Source organism: Zingiber officinale, chromosome 6A, assembly GCF_018446385.1.
Source record: "Zingiber officinale cultivar Zhangliang chromosome 6A, Zo_v1.1, whole genome shotgun sequence".
Classification (NCBI taxonomy): domain Eukaryota; kingdom Viridiplantae; phylum Streptophyta; class Magnoliopsida; order Zingiberales; family Zingiberaceae; genus Zingiber; species Zingiber officinale.
In genome coordinates this window covers 119,428,927-119,450,623 of record NC_055997.1, presented here as the reverse complement: position 1 = coordinate 119,450,623, position 21,697 = coordinate 119,428,927, and the positions used below count along the sequence as shown (strand labels likewise).

Sequence of the window (21,697 nt, the reverse complement as noted above, 5' to 3'; positions counted from 1 at the left end):
AATTAAAATTTTAGAATAAAATCAAAAAACTTAGGTATTGATGAAACTCACCTGCTCCTTTGAGTTTTGATGAGAATGGAAATGAGAATTAAGTTGTGGACGAAAATATCCTTAATATATTTGTTCAATTTTTTTCATATCACTTTCTCTCTCCTTATTCTCTCTCATCATATTTTCTCTTTCCTCATTCGCACTTTTTTTCTTATCATATTTTTTCTCTCCTCGATCTCTCCCATTATACACTCTCTCTTCTCATTTTTTATCATGAAAATTTCTCTCTCTTTATTCTCTTACATCGAACTTTCTCTTTCATCACACTTTATCTCTACTCATCCTCTCTCATCATGCTTTCTCTCCCAACACACTTTTTTTTAAATTTTCTCATCATACTTTTTTCTTTCCTCAATCTTTTATCACACACACTCTCTTCATTTTCTCCCATTTCATTCTCTCTTATCATATTTTTCTCTGAGCGTATTTTTTTTTAATTTATTCCGATAGAAAATATTCAACTAACCAAATATTATTTTTAAAAGTTATATTTATACTTATACCCATTCTCATTTCATAATATTCCGATTCCGATACCTTAAAAAAAACCAAATGTCACCTTAATTTCCTTACAAAAATTTCATTTATTTTCCTATTCACCCGAACCCTAAGTCCTTGATCTACTTCGCCGCTTCTCGCAAAGGCGCGACAGTGCTTCTCTCAGTCGGCATCGTGCACCGCTGCCGCCACCACCCATCTCTCTCCTCCATCTCCATGGTCGGTGGTCCGCCTTGAGCGCGCAGGCCACAACTGTGTTTCTTCTTGGTTGACGCTCACGGACCGCCGTGTCGGGCATCCTTTACCCCGTCTATACATCGACCGCCTTCCTTCCTTCTCCCTTGCTGTGCACAATTGTTGCGGGCAATAGTTGACCGACCCTTTGCAATCGCCGCCGCCTCCAATACCCAACTCCGTTGTGACCACTAGTCGCCGGCAGCTATCCTTGACCTAGGGCCATCGTCGGCCACCGTGAGCTAGCCTCTGCTGGAGTTGAAGCTGTCGGAGGAGGGGCCGAACAATAAAGGTAAAGAAATTCTAATTTAAATTTCATTATTGAGTAACATATTAAATGAGGTTATCAGATAATGCTATTAGATAATTGTTGATTGAATTAATTAACTGAGTTATAAAGAAATTGGGTAAATGTTGATTAAACAGTGTTATTGTTCGAGTAAGTAGGAAGAGGAAGAGGATACCAGTAAGTTAACTTGGGGTTAATTAATGAATTGATGATTGATTAAATTAGCTGATGAAGGTTGAACTAGTTTAATGATGATTATTAATTAATAGATAATTGGCTTTAGGATTATTATTAATAACCTTATTGATTTATGCATTTGTGAAATCTGAGAGTGGGTTTACAGATTGGTTATAATTAGATAATATGATTAAGGATTTATTGAATCAGTAATCAAATTTATAACTCATTAACTACTTAGTAATTATTAGTATGGAGTTACTAATAGGATGAGTAACTTGATTTATTGGTGTTGGATCGTAAAGTTCGCTAGAGGGGGAGGAGGGTGAATAGCGATCTTCGAAAATCGTTATCGAGTAAGAAACGGAAACATAAAACACAACGCTAACAAAATCAATTTTACTTAGTTCGGAGTCTTTGTCGACTCCTACACTAAGGTTGCACGTGAGAGTACTTTCGTTGGGCAATCACTAAAAATTCGTAAAATGTTACACGATTGAGTACAAGAAAAAAGAAATACCGACAACAACAAGAAATTGAGCCACAGGTTGCCGGAAGAGCTTCGTAGCGTCGCAGGAGCAGTGCGCAACAGAGTAATCACAGAAAGAAAATTGTTGTCCTTTGCTCCAGGTGGTGGCCTCCTTATATAGGAAGCTCCGGACGCCCGGATCCCTTCCGCGCGCCTGGAGCGTGACGTCTGTCTAGCCAATCAGCGCGCTCCACGTTGCGACGAGATAAACTTTTGCATTCCGGGCGCCCGGATCCCTTTTTCCTGTAAAAGTTTTTGTCCTGCGAGAAAAGATTAGTCCTAGGTAATAAATATTATACTACCCTGCAAAACAAAAGTTAGCACAAATCTGTCGTCCGACTAGCGCCTAGCGAATTTTAGAACCGGCAGACTAGCGCTTAGCGTCTAGGCCGACTAGGCCGGGACTAGGCGCCGCTAGGAGGATTCCTCGGTATCCCTTGTTTCTCATGTGGACTGTGGATAATGTCATATGCAAATCTAAATATTGTCTTAAACAATTTCATAGCAATGGAGATCTAACTATGTATGCTGAAATAAATGCATACTTTCCAATACAAAAAAATGAAAAACTATAAAAGAAAACTAATAGTTTTGTGCAAAGGAAATATACTAGACTCAGTAAATATGAGTAAAAGAAACAGTTGAACAGTAGAACATGCAGTAAGTTATCATAATCATGTAGTAAACAGTAGAACATATATCCAACTCAAATTTTAAAACCTTGCTATAAGCTAAAACAACTTTAGCGGTGGAAAACATTAGAAAATAGTAGCAATAGTTCAATTCAAGATTACAATACATTGTGAACTAGTAACCACTAAGCAAAATATAATTGTTGAATAACATAAATCATGTCTTAACAAAATGAGTTCAAAAATATACAACTAATAATATCTCATAGACTCATATTTTCTACTTCTTCTTCTTCTCCATAATTTTCAATAACTTGTTCTCCATAATTTTCAATATCATTATTGTGATCCTCGTCTTCTTCTTCGGATTCAAAATCATCTTCATGAAGTTCTCTCACTCTAGAGCTTCTTCGGGGTTGTAGATTTTCATCTGCTCCACTTACTTCATCAACGATTTGCCAAGTGAGCCCGGAACCTAGTTCAACTTCATCATCTTCCTCACCATCTACAATCCAACCTTGTGCGTTTGAAGCATCTTTTGCAAGAAGGACATCGACATTCCTTTCTTTTTCTCTTTTTTTTGTTTGTTCAACAATCTAGCATTAAATTGGACAAATACCATATTGTTCAACCTGTTGGCATCCAACCTATTTATTTTCTTTGTATGAATCTAAAAAAAATAGAGAAAGTCAATATTATAGTTAGTACCTGAATATATAGTATAGACGTTAAAAATTATAACTAATTTAATTAAAGGCTGAAAGTTTAAAACTTACTCTTTCAAATGTACTCCAATTTCTTTCACACCTAGATGAACTTGTAGTTAATGAAAATGTCCTCAATGCCACCCTTAGCAAGTTAGGTGTGTGAGCACCGTATGTACTCCACCATTCACATGGATCTAATGTATCATCATTTTTTTCACATGTTTTTGCTGCCAATGTTTTTCCAAATAACCCTGTCTTATCTCTATATTTTGGAAATTCTTTGTTAATAATTGTATCTTGTAGATCTAACTCATTGGCATGCAAAGTTTCCATACATTCAAAAATCCCCGTCGCGACCTCCTCATAAAGAGCAATAGAACTATCTTTATCGTAAAAATAAGGATTCAACAAAAAAAACAGTGGTATGCAATGATGTATCAAATCTATCTTTCATTTTTGACTCAATAATGGCTATGATAGGCTGATAATTTGATTCCACGTTGTTCAGAGCCACCTTGATATCTTCTTTAGCTTGAAGAAGCTACCCATATAGAAACCCCATTGATGACTTTCTATCTCCATCTACCAATCGAAGAACTCTTACCAAAGGAGCAAATATTTTCAAACAAAGTGTCACACTATTCCAAAAGCTCATGCTCATCACTATAGAGTAAGTCAATTTTCCTTTGTTTGTTTTTGACCATTTATATTTCTCCCACATATCACTTGTAAACATGACCCTTAAACTAGTTTTTTTTTCAATCAAACTTTGCAATGTGAGGAAATTTGATGCAAATCTGGTAACTCCTGGTTGGACTATGTCACTCTTCTTTGTGAAACTTCTCATCAATGACAAAGTCTTATAGTGAGCATAGATGAAAATGGTAAAAGACTTGGATTGCTCAATAACCTTTTTATATCGTGAAAGTTTGCCAATACTTTCAAGCAAGAGATTAGCCGTGTGAGTTGTACATAAATTCCAAAAAATCCCAGGTCGCTTTTCTCTTATCAATTTAGCTACAACCATATTGTTGGTGGCATTGTCTGTTACAATCTGAACAATATTCTGAGCTCCTACTTGTTCAATACACTTGTCAACATACTCAAAAATAAGTTCAGATGTATGCGCCTCGTCTGAAGACTCCTTAGACTCTAAAAATGTAGTACCCTCCTTGCAATTAACACACAAATTTAAGATGCTTCTTCTTTTTCTATCACTCCATGCATTTGTCATGATCGAGCATCCATTCTTTGCCCATTCTTCTTCATGTTTCTTCAGCATTTATTTTGTTCTTTCAACTTCGGCTTTCAATAGTGGCTCCCTAAGTTGTTATTGAGTTACCCACTGCCTCCATTAGTTGCTTGAAGCTATCATTATCAACAACATTGAATGAGATTCCATTTTCATAAACCCATCTCTCAACATATTGTTGAACTTGTTGAGTTCTCTATTTGAAAAGAGCCTCATTTATATTTTTTTAGCGAAACACTTTACTTCCACTGGAGCCTGCATTTTCTGGAGCAATTGTCGATGCATATCTATCCATGGGGTAAAGTGGAAGAGGTTTTTTAATTCCATCCATCCATCCCTTCAATTTCAAGACCTTCTTCTTCGTCTAGAGAAATAGTCACCTCTGCTCTACAACTTTGTTCTTCCATTATTTTGTTCTTCTTTCTGTTCCTCCCTTCTAAAATAGCCTGTTTGCACTTATTTTTGTCTTCTTGAGATGCTTTTCGACAACCAGATACATTTCCAGGTATATTTTCAATGTGCTCCTTTATCCTATACACTACCCCTGGCATTGCTTTTCCACATAACTTACATTTAATTTTGTTGAGGTTCTTAGGATCAATTAATATCCCAAACTCCCATCCGATGTCATTTGACTTTTTTCTAAGAATCCTGGATTCGGGTTGAGTGACATATGCTGTCGAAGATGGATTGCTTACCATTGATAACAGATAATCTGAAAAATTATATATAACAAGACATAACATGATAATAAAATTTAATTATATCATACCATACAAAATAATGAAATATAACATTAAGTCATTAACAAGTCTGAGAATATTTTTTTATATATCTTAATCTAATTAATAAAATTTATTAGATATTTGTTTAAATAAATTAAATTTTAAATATATTTTTTATATTTTTAAATCTGTTTTATATATAAATTAATAATATATATTGGAATTTTAAAATTTTAATTTAATTTTCATATTTTTTTATTTTTAAAACTGATTTATATAAATTAATAATATTTATTAGAATTTTTAAAATTTTAATATTTATAAATCCGATTAATATAAATTTATAATATATAAAATTTATAAATATGATTTATATAAATTAATAATATGTATTATATTTTTTTAAAAATTTTAAATATTTTTTATATTTTTAAATCTGATAAATGATGATATTTATTATAATTTTTTAAAGCTGTTGATATATAAATTAATATTTAATATTTTTTATTTAAAAAAGTTAAATATATTATTTATATATTTAAATCTGATTATATAAATTAATAATGGTTATTAGAATTTTATATATAATTTTATATATTTAAATTTGTTTTATATAAATTAATAATATTTATTATAATTTTTTTTTTAAAATATATTTAATTGAGATTTAAATTTCAACCCTATTATTGAAATTATCCCAGTTAGGAATTGTTTTAATTTATTAAATCTAAAAAAAAAAAAAACGTTGTCTCTGTCGCGACAGCGCGGATGCCTCGTGGGAGGGGTCCGGCTCAGCCGGACGCATTCAGTGCTGTCGGAAGCGTCGCCGAACGCCTCCGACGAAGTCCGATGTTGCTTCCAGCGGCGCCGGAAGTGTCGCGGAAAGCTTCCAGTGTCGCTGGAAGCATCACGAGATGCTGCCGGACGCGTCCTACGACGCTTCCGGCGGCTGCGGACGCGTCCGGCGCTGCCAGAGACGTGTCGCGACAATGACTCAACAGGAATAAAAAAAAAATTAACAGAAAGTAAGGAAAAAAACGTAAAAACTTACTGGAGCCACGCAGCGACGAAGCCTTGACGCAGCGACGATGAGAGAAGACGAAGCGGCGCTGAGAGACGACAAAACCCTAAATTCTAAACCCTAAACACACAAACAACAAATTTGGTACAAAATATTAAAACCTAAATATCTACGCCGAGAGCCGCCTAGGTCACCCGCCTGGGGGGTTTCTGGCTCGGCCTACTGCCGCACAGCGCCTAGGCAGCCGCCGAGCCCGTGTTTTCGAACACTGATATATATATATATATATAAACTTAGTAGTAATTAGATTCTGTCTCTTCGAGACTAAAATCTAGTCACGATCTCAACTTAGATTTCCAAAATGGATTTAAGTTGAATCGACGTCTATAGTTCCCTCAAACGGGGAACGCGCCCTCACCAAGTCACTCCCCTCCAGTGACTTACATTTACTTATCTTTTGGCAGACATCCAATCAGCCAGTCGACTTGTCTGGACTTCGTGCCAGCTATCCGGTAGACCTTTTGACTTAGCTAGACTTTGTACCAGTTATCCGATCAACCCATCGATATAGCTGGATTTCTTGCTAGCTATCCGGTCGGCTCGTCGACCTAGCTGGGCTTCGCACCAGCTATCCAATCGGTCCGTTGACCTAGCTGGATTTCTCCTGTTCACCCAGTTAAAGTGTTAGATCACAACAAAATTAACTTAACCTACTTTATCATTCATCAAAACCTGAGTTAGACTGTTAGTGCTAACCGCACCAACAATTGGTTCATATATTATAGATCCTTAGATTTGCTTCCTATCCCGCACTTATAGGATTTGAGCTCGAGACTTCTGACTTGAAGACGGTTAAGATATTCTACGCTTGAGGTGGGTTGTTCCTGCTTTGACTTCTATAGTATCTTTGATTCTAGTGCATGATTATTTATTACTATATTTTGATTAGATAGTAGTTACTGCTTACCTTGTCTCTACTTTATATATTTCTAGAGTTGACCTACTACTTGCACTTGTTTTAGTCCATTTTGATATCCATGTAGTCTCGTTGTTATCCATGCTATTTATGGTCATTGTAGTTGTACTTTTATGCTAGTGATACTATACCGTAGCATAGCTGTAGAATATTGAACTAGGTTACCAACTTGATATTTATTCATGCATGTGAATTAGTAAGATCATACTGTAGTATAGGATATCGAGTGTCCTACTATACCTTGATTTGTTAATAAGGCATACCTATATGTTAGTTAGGTTAGACCGAGGTGTAGTTATAGAGTAGCATACTGATGTGATTATTTGCTTTTTTACTTATCATTATGTTGTTATGTCTTGACTGTTAGTATTGACTCTAAGAGTTAATTATGAGATGATTGACATATCCGGATTAGAATAATTGAGTTAGATTCAAGTGAATCCAACCATATAGATTCAATATAATTTAAATTAGACTTGAGTTACACTCAAGTGAATTCATTCACTAAAGAGGATTAATGGAGTTTAATGAAACATTAGAAGAGTTAATTTCGAAATTCATTCAATTTTAAAATTGAATTAAAAAATGAAGAGTTTAAAATGACCTTAATGGATTGTTAATGCTCATTAAGTCTCATTAAGTGAATTAATGCTCATTAAGTATTTTCATTGGATGAAGTACAAAAATATTTTTTTCTCTCATTTTTAAGTGTGAATTCATTCTTCTTCTCCTCTCTTTCTTTGGCCGAAACTCAAAGAGGGTTGCTAGCACAACCTTGAGTGTTGGTCCTCTTCATTTTCTTGTGTTTGTGTGGATAATGAAAGAGGCACAGACATGTGATCGTGCTAAGATCCTAATTGTCGAGAGATCGAATACACGTATTAAAGGTATAACTCCTTATCATGTTAAAATTTAGTATATGTTTTCTTCGTTCGCATGGATCTTCTGATAGGAACTAGATATTTTTCGTTGCGCTTTTTGTGTATTTAGCGCCCTAGTTTCTTATACTGGTATCAGAGCTACTTGCGAAGGCGTATACTAAGTTGTTAGATTTTATATGTTATATAAAAATTGCATGATAGGTTTATTATGATTTGCACGTTTATGAGTTTTCTGTTGGGAATGAAACAGTGAGTATATGAACAAACTAAAGGATATAACATCTTCATACTTGTTATGAACAAGTGCTATAACCTATTCATTTGATAGAAATAAACTTCCAACATTTTGGCCAATAGAAGTTGTGAACAGCAAGGTGGTCTCAGACAAAGTGTTGTGAACAACATGGTCTCTCGATTTTTGTGGGTTGCAGGGTCTCGGGTATGGCAACAACTCATACAATGAGTATGCGAAATAATTTTTCGCGGGGGCTGCCCTCTCAAGGGCCCCTTGAACCCCGTCCGCTAACTGGCTAGCGGGATCACCATGACATTGCAGCTCATAATTAGTTGTTGAAATTATAGTAGATTTATGTCATAAGGATATTATAAATATATAGATGACATGGTGCATGTTTATGCCCTTTAACCCCAATGTGATTGGATGTGTGTTGTAATTCATAATATGGCTTGCGTGTCGTGCCTTCATCTTTTATCACTCTTGTTGTAAATTTAGACTACCCTCGAATGTAACTCGAGGTTTCTTTAGGTTTTGTAATGTACAAATTAGAGAAGAATTAGTCTATTGGACAATGGTGGAAAAGGGAGAAGGACAACAACACACGACGATCAAAGAAGCACTTGGATAAGATGCTTAAACCTAGGTTGACCTTTTGATCTTCTCATTGTCTTGAGAAGATCGTAGTTATGGGGTCATAACCATGTCACGTTTAATTTAGCATATATGTTAATGTGTGCCATGATTGTATGTGATACATGTGTAGTTTAACAATAATTAGGTCCTTTTAATATATGCTTACCAAAGTTTGGTACTCACTTCTAGCTCGATTAATTGTAGTTAGGTTTTGCCAAAGCAAAGTGACTCGATTTATCTTCCTAGAGTGCGACAGGACAATTGTGATGTTCGACTATTAAATTTTGAGTGTGACTTAACTAAGTTTTATCAATTGGATTGAGAACTTAGAGACATATCCCATATGATGAAATTTAAATTATACTAGTCTTGGGTGATTAGCCAAAGCTAACTCAAGATAAGCTATATAATGTGGATTTCATAAGATGGGCAAACCAATAAATAGTCTTGTTCACCGAATGATATAAGAGTTACATAGGATGTAATTAGTAAACGTTACCTACCTAAGTTACACTAAGTCTTGGGTGATTAGCCAAAGTTAACTCAAGATGAGGTATAACGTGGATCTTGTCCCACATGAATGTCATCGCAATTGGATTTGGAACTAGTAGTATAGGTAAAACTACATCCATGACTTGCTCCTACCAAGCTTTATAATTAAGTGGGAGAATAATTTAATTAAAATCCTAATTGAATGATCTAAATATGATACTTATTTCTGTATTTTATTATTGTAGATTACCATGTCATCAAATACGTCGAATACCCTCTCTCTGCGATCTGTCCTTAATAAAGACAAGCTCAATAGAGCTAACTTCATGAACTGTTACAGAAACTTGAGAAAAGTTCTCAAGCAAGAAAGAAAAAAGTACGTCTTAGAGCAACCCATTCGTGGAGCACCCTCCACTACTGCCACTAAAGCTGATTAGGATGCTTATAAGAAGCATCAAGATGATGCATTAGATGTATCATGTCTTATGCTCGCCACCATGAACTATGAGCTTCAGAAGTAACATGAGAACATGGATGCTTATGATATGGTTGAACATCTTAGACAATTATATCAAGGACAAGCAAGGCATGAGAGATTTGAGATCCCTAAGGCATGAGAGATTTGAACCAAACATATTTTTGGCATTGTCGCTTGGGTCACATAAATGAGAGTTACATATCTCAACTCTATAAAGATGGACTTCTGGACTCATTTGATTTTAAATCATATGAGTCATGTGAATCTTGTCTTCAAGGCAAAATGACTAAAACTCCATTTAGTAGACACAGTAAAAGAGCTAATGATTTGTTAGGACTTAAACATACTGATGTATATGACCCTTTCAGAATATCAGTTAGAGGAGGCTATCATTACTTCATTACTTTTATTGATGATTTTAGTGGATATGACTATATGTATCTGATGAGACACAAGTCAGAATCCTTTGAAAAGTTCAAAGAATTTAAGAATGAAGTACAAAACTAACTTGGTAAGCATATTAAGATGCTTCGATCAGATGGAGGTGGGGAATACCTTAGCCAAGAGTTTTATGACCATCTCGTTGAGTGTGGGATCATATCTCAACTTACTCCAATTAGAACATCACAATGGATGGTATATCAGAAAGGAGAAATCATACTTTATTAAATATTGTACGATCAATGATAAGTCATAAAGATCTTCCTATTTCCTTCTGGGGACATGTTCTAGAGACAGCTACTTTCACACTTAACCGCATTCCATCTAAGGTTATCATAAAAACACCATATACGATATGAACTGGGAAGAGTCCCAAGATGTTTTTCATGAAATTTTGGAGTTGTGAGGCTTACGTTCGATGACAAGTCTTAGATAAACTAGAACTCAAATTGGACAAATGCTATTTTGTAGGATATCCCAAGGAAACAAAGGGATATTACTCTTATAATTCTACACATAGCAAAGTGTTTGTTGCCAAAAATGATGTTTTTCTAGAAAGAGAATTTGTTTCTAGAAAAACTAGTGAGAGTAAAGTCGATCTTGAAGAAATTCAAGATACACAAACTAGTACTAACGCCTTGATGGAAACTGAACAAGTACCACAAGATGTTGTGGATCATGATTTTGTTACATCGCAAGAAGTTGTGGAGCAACAACCTGCTCAAGTAGCACAAGCTTTACGCAGATTTGATAGTATCCGTCGTCAACTTGAGAGATATTCTTTTCTCTTGTCTGACCACGGTGATGTAGTGTTTGTTGTTCTCAACAAACCTACATCTTATCAGGAAATTATACAGGGCCCAGATTCTGAGAAATTGTTAGAGGCTATGAAATTCGAAATGGAATCCATGTACACTAACCAAGTATGAACTTTGGTCGATCCACTCGAAGGGATCAAACCCATTGGTGTAAGTGAGTCTTCAAGGTGAAGACCGACATGGATGATCATACGCATACCTATAAAGGTAGATTGGTGGCTAAAGAATTCAAGCAGATTCATGGTATAGACTATGATGAAACTTTTTCACCAGTTGCGATGCTTAAATCTATTCGGATCATGCTTGCTATTGCCACTTACTATGATTATGAGATCTTACAGATAGATGCCAAAACCGTATTTCTTAATGGAAATCTACTTGAGGATGTGTACATGATACAACCTAAGAGTTTTGTAGATCTATAGCATGCTAAAAAGGTATGTAAGTTGCAACGATTCATATATGGATTAAAGCAAGCTTCTAGAAACTAGAATTTTCGATTCGATGATACGATCAAAGCTTTTGGTTTTATTAAGAATGAAGATGAACCTTGTGTCTACAAGAAAGTTAGTGGGAGCACAATTATCTTTCTCATATTGTATGTAGATGACATACTTCTTATTAGAAATGATATCTTTACTCTTCAGTCAGTGAAAACTTGGCCTGGGAATTATTTCTCAATGAAGGACTTAGGTGAAGCAACCTACATTTTAGGCATCAAGATCTATAGCGATAGATCCAAAAGATTGCTTGGCCTAAGCCAGAGTATATATATTGACAAGGTGCTTAAACGTTTTGCCATGCAGCATTCCAAGAAGGGATTCCTATCGATGTCACATGACATGAGTCTTTCGAACACTTAATGTCCCTCTTCTAAGAAAGAAAGCGACCACATAGATTAGATTTCTTATACATCTGCTATAGGGTCTATCAAGTATGACATACTTTGTACTCACCCAGATATCTTATATGCGTTAAGCATGACGAGCAGATACTAGTCAGATCCAGGTGAAGGTCACTGGATAGCAATCAAGAATATTCTTAAGTACTTGAGAAGAACTTAAGATTATTTCTTGATCTTTGGAGGCGATGAAGAGCTTGATGTAAAGGGTTACACCGATGCTAGCTTCCAAACTGACAAGGATGATTATAAATCACAGTCAGGATATGTATTTTGTTTAAATGGTGGTGCTGTGAGCTGGAAGAGTTCAAAGCAAAACACAGTCGCTGATTCTACAATAGAAGTCGAGTACATTGCCACTTCAGTTGCAGCTAAAGAGACTGTTTGGATCAGGAAGTTCATTATAGAGCTTGGTGTTGTTCCTAGTTTAATGAACCTAATAGACCTCTATTGTGATAACAATGGGGCTATTGCACAGGCTAAGGAACCTCTCTCTCATCAGAGATCCAAACATATACTACGGTGATTACATCTTATTTAAGAGATCATCGATAGAGGAGATATGAGGATATGCAGAGTACCGACCGTGCTAACATTGTGGATCTCTTGACCAAGGCTTTGGCATAGAGGAAGCATGATGGTCATATTAGGTCACTGGATATTAGATATTTCAGTGATTGACACTAGTGCTAGTGGGAGATTGTTAGTATTAGCCCTAGTACCAATTATGAGATGATTGTAAGAGGCTCCTTTTGTATCATATTTTATTATCAATAAAAGACAAAGTTAGTTATTATATTTATTTTAATTCAGTGCCGAATGAATAAGGATAATAATGTTCTAAAGTAAGAGGTTCTAATCTACAATATATCAATTGGTTGAATTGATAGTGAGATATTGTAGATATATATAGAACACTACTTTAAACTATTTCTAGTCAAGTATTAATATGCAAGGACAATATTAATGCGTTGAGACTAACACGTAGATCAACGAATGACTTAATCTTACAAATCATGGATATGATATATCAGGTTGACACATTGGTATATATTAGAGAATATATACTGAATAATCCCCCATGAGAATGTTTCATAGATCGCTATAAGAGTGTCATAAACATTCTCATGTGACTATTGATATGAATAGTCCTTAGATCTGAAGTCACTACGGTTCCCTACATAAGAAGTTGTGTACTTTGGTATCATCAATCATCATCTATAACAGGATGGACTATAAAGTCGATCACTAGGTATGCAAGGAGTTATGTGAAGGGATATGAGTGATGTAGATGGGATCTATCCCTTTCATATGACGGAAGCAATATCTGTGAGCCCCTTGATTAGTAGGACACAAGAAAGCATGACCATACTCATATGAATCAATATGAGATATTGAACTTATTTGATTGAGTATGTCTACTTAGAGATCAAGAAACACAAAGATTTATAAGAGGATGACACGGTCTATGCCTCATTGATCAATCTAGATATCAAGGATAGAAGGATTGAGTCATACAAGATAATAGTCACGGAAATGTTAAGTCAGATATCGACATTTTTGTCACTTGGGTAGCAATGATGCCTTGTTAGATGTCACTCATTATTTATGTATCTAAAATAATTTTAGAGACATTGCTAACGTTACAAGAACTTATTGGGTCACACACAAAGAACATACTGATTTGGAGATAGATTCATTTTAGTTTGACTAAAATGTGATGAACCATTAGATGAGATTATTTTAGTGATTGACACTTGAGCTAGTGGGAGATTGTTAATATTAGTTCTAAGAGTCAAGTGTGAGATGATTGACACATCCGAATTAGAATCATTTAGTTAGACTCAAGTGAATCCAACCATATGGATTCAATCTAATCCGAATTAAACTTGAGTTAGAATCAAGTGAGTTCATTCACTAAAGAGGATTAATGGAGATTAATGAAACATTAGAAGAGTTAATTTCGAAATTCATTCAATTTAAAAATTGAATTCAAAAATGAAGAGTTCAAAATGGCCTTAATGGAGTGTTAATGCTCATTAAGTATTTTCATTGGATGAGGCATAAAAATATTTTTTCTCTCATTTTTTAGTGTGAATTCATTCTTCTTCTTATCCTTTCTTTCTTTGGCCGAAACTCAAAGAGGGCTGCTAACACAACCTTGAGTGTTAGTCTTCTTCATTTTCTTGTATTCATGTGGATATCGAAAGAGGTACGGATACGTGATCGTGCTGAGATCCTAGTTGTCGGGAGATCGAGTACACACATAAAAGGTATAACTCCTTATCATGTTAAAACGTAGTATATGTTTTCTTCCTTCACATGGATCTTCTGATATGAACTAGATGTTTTCTGTTGCATTTTCTGTGTGTTTAGCACCCTAGTTCCTTACACTAACGACCGTTGTCTCTCATTCATGGTTGAGAGAGTTGTTAGTGACCATTGGTATATCCTGTCAACCATTGTCTCTCATTCAGGGTCGAGAGAGTCATCAGTGATCATAATACATACAACTACCCACGGGGTCATCCGTGGTAGCGTATATTGTCACCCGTAGTCCATGGCTAGATAGCTACGTATATATCTGTCTGCCCACGAGACCATCTGTGGTAGAGTGCACTCCTGCAGACAGTAGCCACTTTTACATCCTGTCTACCCATGAAACTATCTGTGGTAGAGCGTTCTCCTACAAACAATGACTATTTACATACCCTAACTGCTCACAAGATCATTCGTGGTAGAGCGTTTTCCTGTAGTCAGTGGCTGAGAAGCTAGATAGCTACCTCATCCTGTTCGCCCATGAGACCATCCATGGTAGAGCGTTCTCCCGTGAACAGTGACTATTTATATACCTTGACCACCCACGAGATCTATTTGTGATCGCATATTGTTGCACTAGACAGGACTAGTTATATGCTTGTTATATGGTGGTTATATATTTGTTTGTGTAGGTTTGGATGTACTGTAAGTACTTCCGATTTATTGGTTATACCTAGTTGAGCTGATTAGTGGAGTATTTTATTGTTGGTTATGCTTTTGGTTAGCAGATGATTATATTGACTCTCTTACTTTTGTAGTAAGTATTTTACATGAGACTGCATCCTTTGATCTTTTTATATATCGTATTATGTAGTAAGGATTTTTATTTGAGTTATTTGGGTTATTTTCTGCTGCGTGTATTTATAATTTTCTTTGTGTATCAAATGTTTAAGTATTGATTTTAGCTTGTTAGTTAGTATGCTCACATGTTCATGCATACATACACTCATTGTCATTTGTAACTTGGTGTTATTATATTACATTGGTAGTTTATGTTGGCTTGAATTGTTTTGATATCAGTTACTTCCTATAATATCACTAGGGGTATCGTCCAATTTGGCGAACAAGTATACCTTTGGGGCGTGACAATTTTATTTGTATCAGAGTGGTTCGAGTTCGAATGTCGGGTTTTATATTTTTGGGATTTTATCTCATTTTAATTTATGTGTTTTTCAAGTTTGGGACGCAAGGTAAGCCGGAGGGCATCTCTAAGCGTTAGGAAAGTAAGTTATACCGTTAGTGAGTATCTTACATGTTGTGTTCACGGCTTGGGGGAGGTTGTTGTTAGATAAGTTGAATGTTATATAAATTGAAGTATGGTTGGTTAGATCAGTGAATGAAATCTCGAGCTGTGCCACCCGAAATGGGTGATTTTTACCGTTCTGACGCGGGACCGACACAGGCATAGCATGCACAACAATTTTGCGTGTGTCATTGCGTGCATCACGCACGCGCAACAAAAGGAAGAAGGAAGATAGAAAGAATCAATTCGTGGAAGACTTACTTGGAATCATCAGCGAAAGATTAGCTCGGTGAGGAGGTGGTGACAAGGTTGCTGTGATGCGGCGACGGCGAGGTGGCGGCGGCAAGGCGACTGCTATGAGGCAGCGGCGACGTGAAAAAAAATTACAATGGGAGGCGAAATTACAAGGTTGAGAAAAAGTTAGGATTTATTTAAACTTTTAAATAAAACCATTATATAATATATATAATTTATAATTAATTAATAGTAATTAAATTATATATTATATAAAAGAATAATTAATCAAAGAAATTGTTAATTAATTAATATAATTATAATATATAATTTTATATTTTTATTATTGCTATTAAAATTATAAAAAATTAAAGTAAAAAAATAGATAATTTAAAATAATTTTTAAAACAAACTTTAAATTATTTTTATAAATTTAAAATAGATTAAAATTTTATAATAATTTTAAAATTTTATAAATAATTATAAAAAAATATTTTTTTAAAAAATTTAAAAATATATAAATTTTTTAAATAAATTTGATTTTAAATTCAATATATATAATATTATTTAGAATATTTATACATAATAATTATATGATTATATATAATATAGATTAATTAATAAATAAATGATTTGTATAATTATTATATATATTATGATTTTTGTGTCAATTTATATAATTAGTATAGATAATAATTTTTTTTTATCTTAGAATAAATTTGAAATTTAAAATCATGAATATTAACATACTCAAGCATATGAACATATTTTTGTTGATGTGAATGTCTAATCTTTATTTTAGACGATTTGATAAATTTATGCTGTCAAGTTACATAACTTTAATACAACAACAACCACCTTTTATTATATATATATATATATATAAAGTATCGAACCCATATTGGCACAACATGATACGATATCAAATCCATATCGTTCCGATCTGAGACCGAAACTTCAGCACGGATCGAGATTTTAAACTTTGGGTTAAACTCTCTCCCATTTATTTGGATTGTGTAACTGATTTTATATCTATCTATTAGGTATTCATTGATTTGGTTTAGCATGATGATACTCAGTGAATCAGCTCTATTCACAATCGTGGTTGAAGTCGACCATGGAAGAGACCAATTGACATGTTAGGCACCCGAACATGATGCAAAGAATGTAGATTCTTCTGTGACACCAACTGATACCGAATTAGAAAGTAGGAGTTCGATCAGTCAACAACTTATTGGAGATCAAAGGAATACAATCTCAGTGAATACCACCAATGATACCAACCCCTGTTACTACTAGCCGGTGACCTGTTAGATATGTATGCATAAACATTTGTAGGTTGAGAATTAAATTCTAAACTTCACATGTTGGTGAAATATGATAGTTGTGATTGTAGCAAAATCCTTGGATCATCCTGCGTTGCCATAAATATTTAATTTAGCCATTAACAAGTGTCGTGCATGCTTCACATGCTTCTTTGTAGGATGGAATCTTGTGCCTTTCAATATGCGTTGGGTGTTTTCTTGAGAGCTTTTGTCACTGGAACTGAGAAGCTGTGACTTGGGGATTAAACTAATTCAGATCATAGCGTCAACAATATGCAATGTTGTTTTGCTTCATCTAGTAAATTCTAAGGCTTGAAGACATGTCAGGTTATCCCAATCACTCAAGTAGAGAATAACTGCAAAATGTAAGGCAAAAGGAAAATATATTAACCATTACGTCTCTAATTGTCTGTGCAGATGAGACCTAGTGATCAGCCAAAAAGAAAGGAAAGAATAGGACCGTTTTTCTTCTTTAATCATTTGTAGTGGTTTTTCTTTTTTAATCATTTGCAGTGATTTTCTTGTCTGATTCCTTTTGATAATTTGGAAATAGTTCTTTAATTTCATTCCACAGAAATTGATCCTTTTGTGAATAATACAACCTAGGGTGATATTAACTTGGGATGCAGAGATACCTGCCAAGAGTATAGTGGTCATATGTATTTTCCCTATCCATCTTCATAATCATGCAGTCACATCTCCCATTCAGGTAAAGAATTGTATCATCTGTTGGTCAACAACGAGGCAATCATGATTGTAGCATCCATGGAAATGTGAATGCTCCATCCATGGCTGATGAAAATAGTACACATAATAGTTTTTCCCCTTGGATATTTGTTCAGGTCTGGTGCAATATCAGATTGAATAAATATGCAAGAACGGTATGCATGTTTGGATACTTTAAAAGGGGATAAGGGCAATAGCGTCATTTCGAGTCAAATCTCCCACAAGATCGATTTCACTGGAGTTGAGGAGCCGTCTGTTTGTTCAGCCGCCACACCGTTCTCTGATCCGCCGATCGTCGGCCACTGGCCCACCGTGCGGATACTACCTTGGCTCCCGTAGCATAAGTAGACAAGCACAGTGTCTGCCCGTTCTTGCTTCTCGAACAGTTGTATCTCTTCCTTGCTCATTCATTGGCATCACTCATTGAGGCTGGTCCGCGGGTAACTTCAGATCCATTAGCTAAATGTATAGATTTCTTTGATAGATCTGTATAACTTGCAGAAGTAGCGCACCTCAATTTCCACTGTCATACGCTGCCACTTACCATCGCCGCCCTGTCATCCAACGCCATCAGGTGAGATTCAACTTAAGTGAAGGATTTTTTTTCTTCCTTACGCTTAACAAAATCGGGAGTTATGATTCTGTGTCTGGGTTCATTTGGCGATGGTAGAAATTGGCATGGTTTTGTTTGCTTGCACAGTATATGTTTGACTAAATGCGCAGAAGAATGCTTTATTTTTATAACATGTTTGATCTTGTCCTTATGTTCTTGAAACTGTTGTGATATGGATTCTCTTTAGTTTCTGCTGCTACTTTGTGCGAAGGAATAACTGTTGATCGACTCAAGCTTCTTGACTGTGAGGTTGGCTTTGTTGGTTCTCCAATGGTGAGCAGCGAGGAGTTGAAGAAAGCTCAGATTGTTGAGGCTCGTGCGAAGAGCATTTTCCCTAATGTTAGGTGCACTGAATGTGGCAGTCAATCCATTGAGGATTCACAGGCAGATGTTGCTATTTTGCTCAGAAAGGTAAAAATAGTTTTCTTGAAACTCTTCTATGTTGTTCTTTGTTTCTTCATTAGCTAACATAGCTTGAGGATGTTAAATTTGGTTTTCTGGAAATAAATCCATGAATGCATAGATTTTTCTTTCTTTTTGACTTCTCTATATTGCCTTTCTTCTACTCTATGAACATTGTCGATTCTGTATCCTCGGTCATATTATTTGGTTATTAAAATCATCTTCAACTCAAATGTGACAAAGTAGATATGTACATGAAGCATTGAACAGATGAAGCAGATGAGCAGAAGGGGATGAGTAGAACAAAATGAAACCGATTGAGTAGGAGAACAAAAAGGGATGGAAAATATGAACAAAGAGGATGTAGCAAATAGCTTGGCATGAAAATAAATGTTCCCCTTTATGTCCAAATGTCTACTTCCTTTTTGGTCATCTAGTCCAATGCTTGGGATGGAAATAAGGCAGAAACAGTGACTTGATGTAGAAAAGCAGTGGTGCAATGCTGTGAATAAGCTTGGTTAGCATATTAGATGTCCCCAGAGTGTAGCACATATGGTGGGCGCATAATAGTGTATCCGGATTGGACAGGGGTCAATCCCCAGGGTGTCACTGCCTGTGATAGTCCCTGCTATGCGCGTACTTGAATTTACCTCCCTCCATATCTATGGGACAAATTCTAAGGAGGCTGTTAATGTGACGGTTCCATATTTTTTAGTTAGTAGACTAGATGTGGACAAGGAACAAAAGCCTCATGGTCTTTTTTCATGTGGGGAAAATAATAGAATAAGTATTTTTCAACTTCTCAAATAATCATGACATTCGTCATTATACCACTTTTAAAGGACGTTGTAAAATGTTTGACAATAAAGAGAGATAAAAAAAAAAATAGGACTTTGTTATCATGATAGAATTTGCTAAAAATAATGTATTCTCTATTTTGCTAAAAAAAAGTCACTAATTCAAAGACTTTTGGGTCTTAACATATGGTACCGACAAGACAAAAGAATTGCATCATTATTCACACATGAAGCTACTTTTTCAAAAGAAGGTTTTATTTCTGTTGTGAACTATGGTCATGTCCTTGAAGTCCTTTGCTAACTGTCATCTTGGTTCGTGGAGGAATCTTTCCTTATGGTTATTGGAAACCTTCCTTGCTTTTATTAATTTTTATTGGGTGGGGCTGCTTATGACTGCTAATATTTTACATAGGACAGTTTTAGTCATATATCTTGTTAGATTTTCTAGGATGCAAATTATTTGTACTTTTGTTTATACACACACAATGAACTACTGCTTCATGACAACCATGGTGATGTCCATCCATTCTTTCTTTACTCCTATACCTTCATTCTCGTTTTCATCACATGCAACAAAATTTTGGCTTATCATCAAAGATATCTACTACATAGTATCTTTTATTTTTCCACCTCGACGTTCTAGAAAACAACCAAACTCTGCATATATGTGCTTGGTCAACTTGTTGATTAAGAAAGACAACTTAAATGGCCATTCAAATACAAGTATACAAATTGCAATATTCACCTGAATAATTTTCCTCTGTTTAAGTTAAGTGTCTCCGCTACATTATCATCATGGTGTAAATCTCTTGACATAAACGAATCAATGGTGTGGCGCTTCCTAGCTTGGATTTTTTTTTTGGTGTGAGAACTTTTTCTCTAATTTTTAAAAATACTACTTTGGTTGAATTATTTTCTGTTTTGATTTCATAGTTGATGCCTTAGTATATGTCTCAAGCATTGTATTGGCAGTATTATATCAGAACTTATATTTGTTTCTTTTGTGTGTATCTGTTCTCAGAGAAGAATCACAAACAGCAAATTGTTGAATAACCAAATATGTTTTTCTTTTTGTAAGCTTGTCTATTAATCTCAGGGTCCTTGTTTCTGCTATTCATTATCAGAATTTTACTCGCAATGAAAATCTATCAAATTTTTGTGCAGAAATTTCCCTGTTTCTTGTGGGGCTTTTCCTTGTTCATTATCTTTCTCTTGTTTATCTACTTACTGGCTGAAATCTGTGCATTCTCCTTTTTGGCTTTTTAGTTTTTCTTTTAATCAGGAAGGTTCTGCATAGTTGTCGCCTACATGATTCTCTATTATGAACATCTTTTTTTTTAAAACAAAAAAGTGTATCTATTGTTAATATTACTATAATTAGTGGTTTCCTTATCATCTTTCAGCTCATCCGGGATGAAATCCGAGAAGGTAAAACTGACAAGGAGGTGTACAAAAGTCTAGCGGAAAGGTTCGGCGAGGATGTACTTTATGCTCCTCATTTCGATCTACAAACTGCTGCTATATGGTTGTCGCCGGTAAGATCTTTTACATTGATACCAGAGGACCTTGCGTTCTGTTTTTGTATTGCAGTGTGGTTCTCTTAGACAAACTTTACTTGGATTCTAAGAAAGATCTCATTGACATTAATCCAATGGAATTAGGTCATTGTTGCTGGGGTTGCAATTGGTGGATGGGCATATCGGAGGCGCAGGCAAAATACCAATGTCCACGTAATGGCACTGAATCTTGTTCGAGGTGTTCCGTTAACCCCTACAGAGAAGGAAACTATGCTCGAACTACTAACACCACCTCCATCTCCGAGAAGAAAGTGGTGGAGTTGAAGGCTTTGTTGTGCTTTCTATGATCCTTCACTCTTAGCTAATCTATATACTTTCATAGTGGACCTTTATAAGAAGAGCAAACAAACAAAATGCTGCAAAAGTTCCAATTTTGTCACTGTTATGTCGAAATGTTTCTAGCTCATGAATGTTTAATCGATTACTCAATAAGTTGAATGAGAAGCGATTGGAAGATACGCCAAATTCTTCATATTTTTTTTAAATTT

At 35.2% G+C, this 21,697-nt stretch overlaps 2 protein-coding genes across 8 annotated transcripts in view; both read left to right on the top strand.

Annotated features, from left to right (window-relative positions):
- The window catches only part of LOC121997728 (RING-H2 finger protein ATL67-like), a 168,632-nt gene that overhangs the window by 49,633 nt on the left and 97,302 nt on the right, over window positions 1-21,697 (top strand). The window lies entirely within an intron of this gene.
- Window positions 639-21,626, top strand: LOC121997732 (cytochrome c-type biogenesis CcmH-like mitochondrial protein). 7 transcript variants are annotated; one of them, XM_042552329.1, is made up of 7 exons: window positions 639-1,075; window positions 17,701-17,803; window positions 17,937-18,260; window positions 18,322-18,394; window positions 18,621-18,844; window positions 21,036-21,167; window positions 21,294-21,626. In XM_042552329.1, the coding sequence occupies exons 5-7, from the start codon at window positions 18,704-18,706 to the stop codon at window positions 21,471-21,473; spliced, it is 453 nt and encodes a 150-aa protein (XP_042408263.1). In that variant the 5' UTR covers window positions 639-1,075; window positions 17,701-17,803; window positions 17,937-18,260; window positions 18,322-18,394; window positions 18,621-18,703; the 3' UTR covers window positions 21,474-21,626. The 7 variants fall into 7 exon arrangements, with proteins under 7 accessions (XP_042408263.1, XP_042408262.1, XP_042408261.1 ...); XM_042552328.1 differs by having other exon boundaries at window positions 17,937-18,394; window positions 18,645-18,844; XM_042552327.1 differs by having other exon boundaries at window positions 17,937-18,394.